This window comes from Charadrius vociferus, unplaced genomic scaffold (assembly GCF_000708025.1).
Source record: "Charadrius vociferus isolate BGI_N301 unplaced genomic scaffold, ASM70802v2 scaffold289, whole genome shotgun sequence".
NCBI classification, from domain to species: Eukaryota; Metazoa; Chordata; class Aves; order Charadriiformes; family Charadriidae; genus Charadrius; species Charadrius vociferus.
Window position 1 is genome coordinate 143,380 of NW_009650171.1, and position 328 is coordinate 143,707.

At 60.4% G+C, this 328-nt stretch overlaps 1 protein-coding gene across 1 annotated transcript in view; it reads left to right on the forward strand.

Moving 5' to 3' along the window:
- The window catches only part of PUS3 (pseudouridylate synthase 3), a 6,996-nt gene that overhangs the window by 4,002 nt on the left and 2,666 nt on the right, over window positions 1-328 (forward strand). Inside the window, exon 5 of the mRNA XM_009892559.1 lies at window positions 5-136. Within this exon, the coding sequence (XP_009890861.1) occupies window positions 5-136 (132 nt within the window). The remainder of the gene's footprint in view (window positions 1-4; window positions 137-328) is intronic.

Below are 328 nucleotides of genomic sequence, written 5' to 3' on the forward strand. Positions count from 1 at the left end.
CGGCAACTGGCCACGGTGAGCAAGCAGCTGCAGCGGGTTCACCCCAACGTCCTGGCCAAAGCGCTCAAGCAGGGAACCGTGTATCAGAACGAAGAGATTGTGGTGATCAACAAACCCTACGGGCTCCCCGTGCACGGTGAGGAAAAGCCGGCCGTGCTGGAGAGACGGGGAAACGGCTCCATGGTGCTGATGGGGGATCAGAGAATGATTAGAGTTGGAAGGGATGTCTAAGAGCATCTTGTTCCAACCCCCCTGCCCTGGGCAGGGACACCTCCCACCAGCCCAGGTTGCTCAGAGCCCCGTCCAACCTGGCCTTGACCACCTCCAG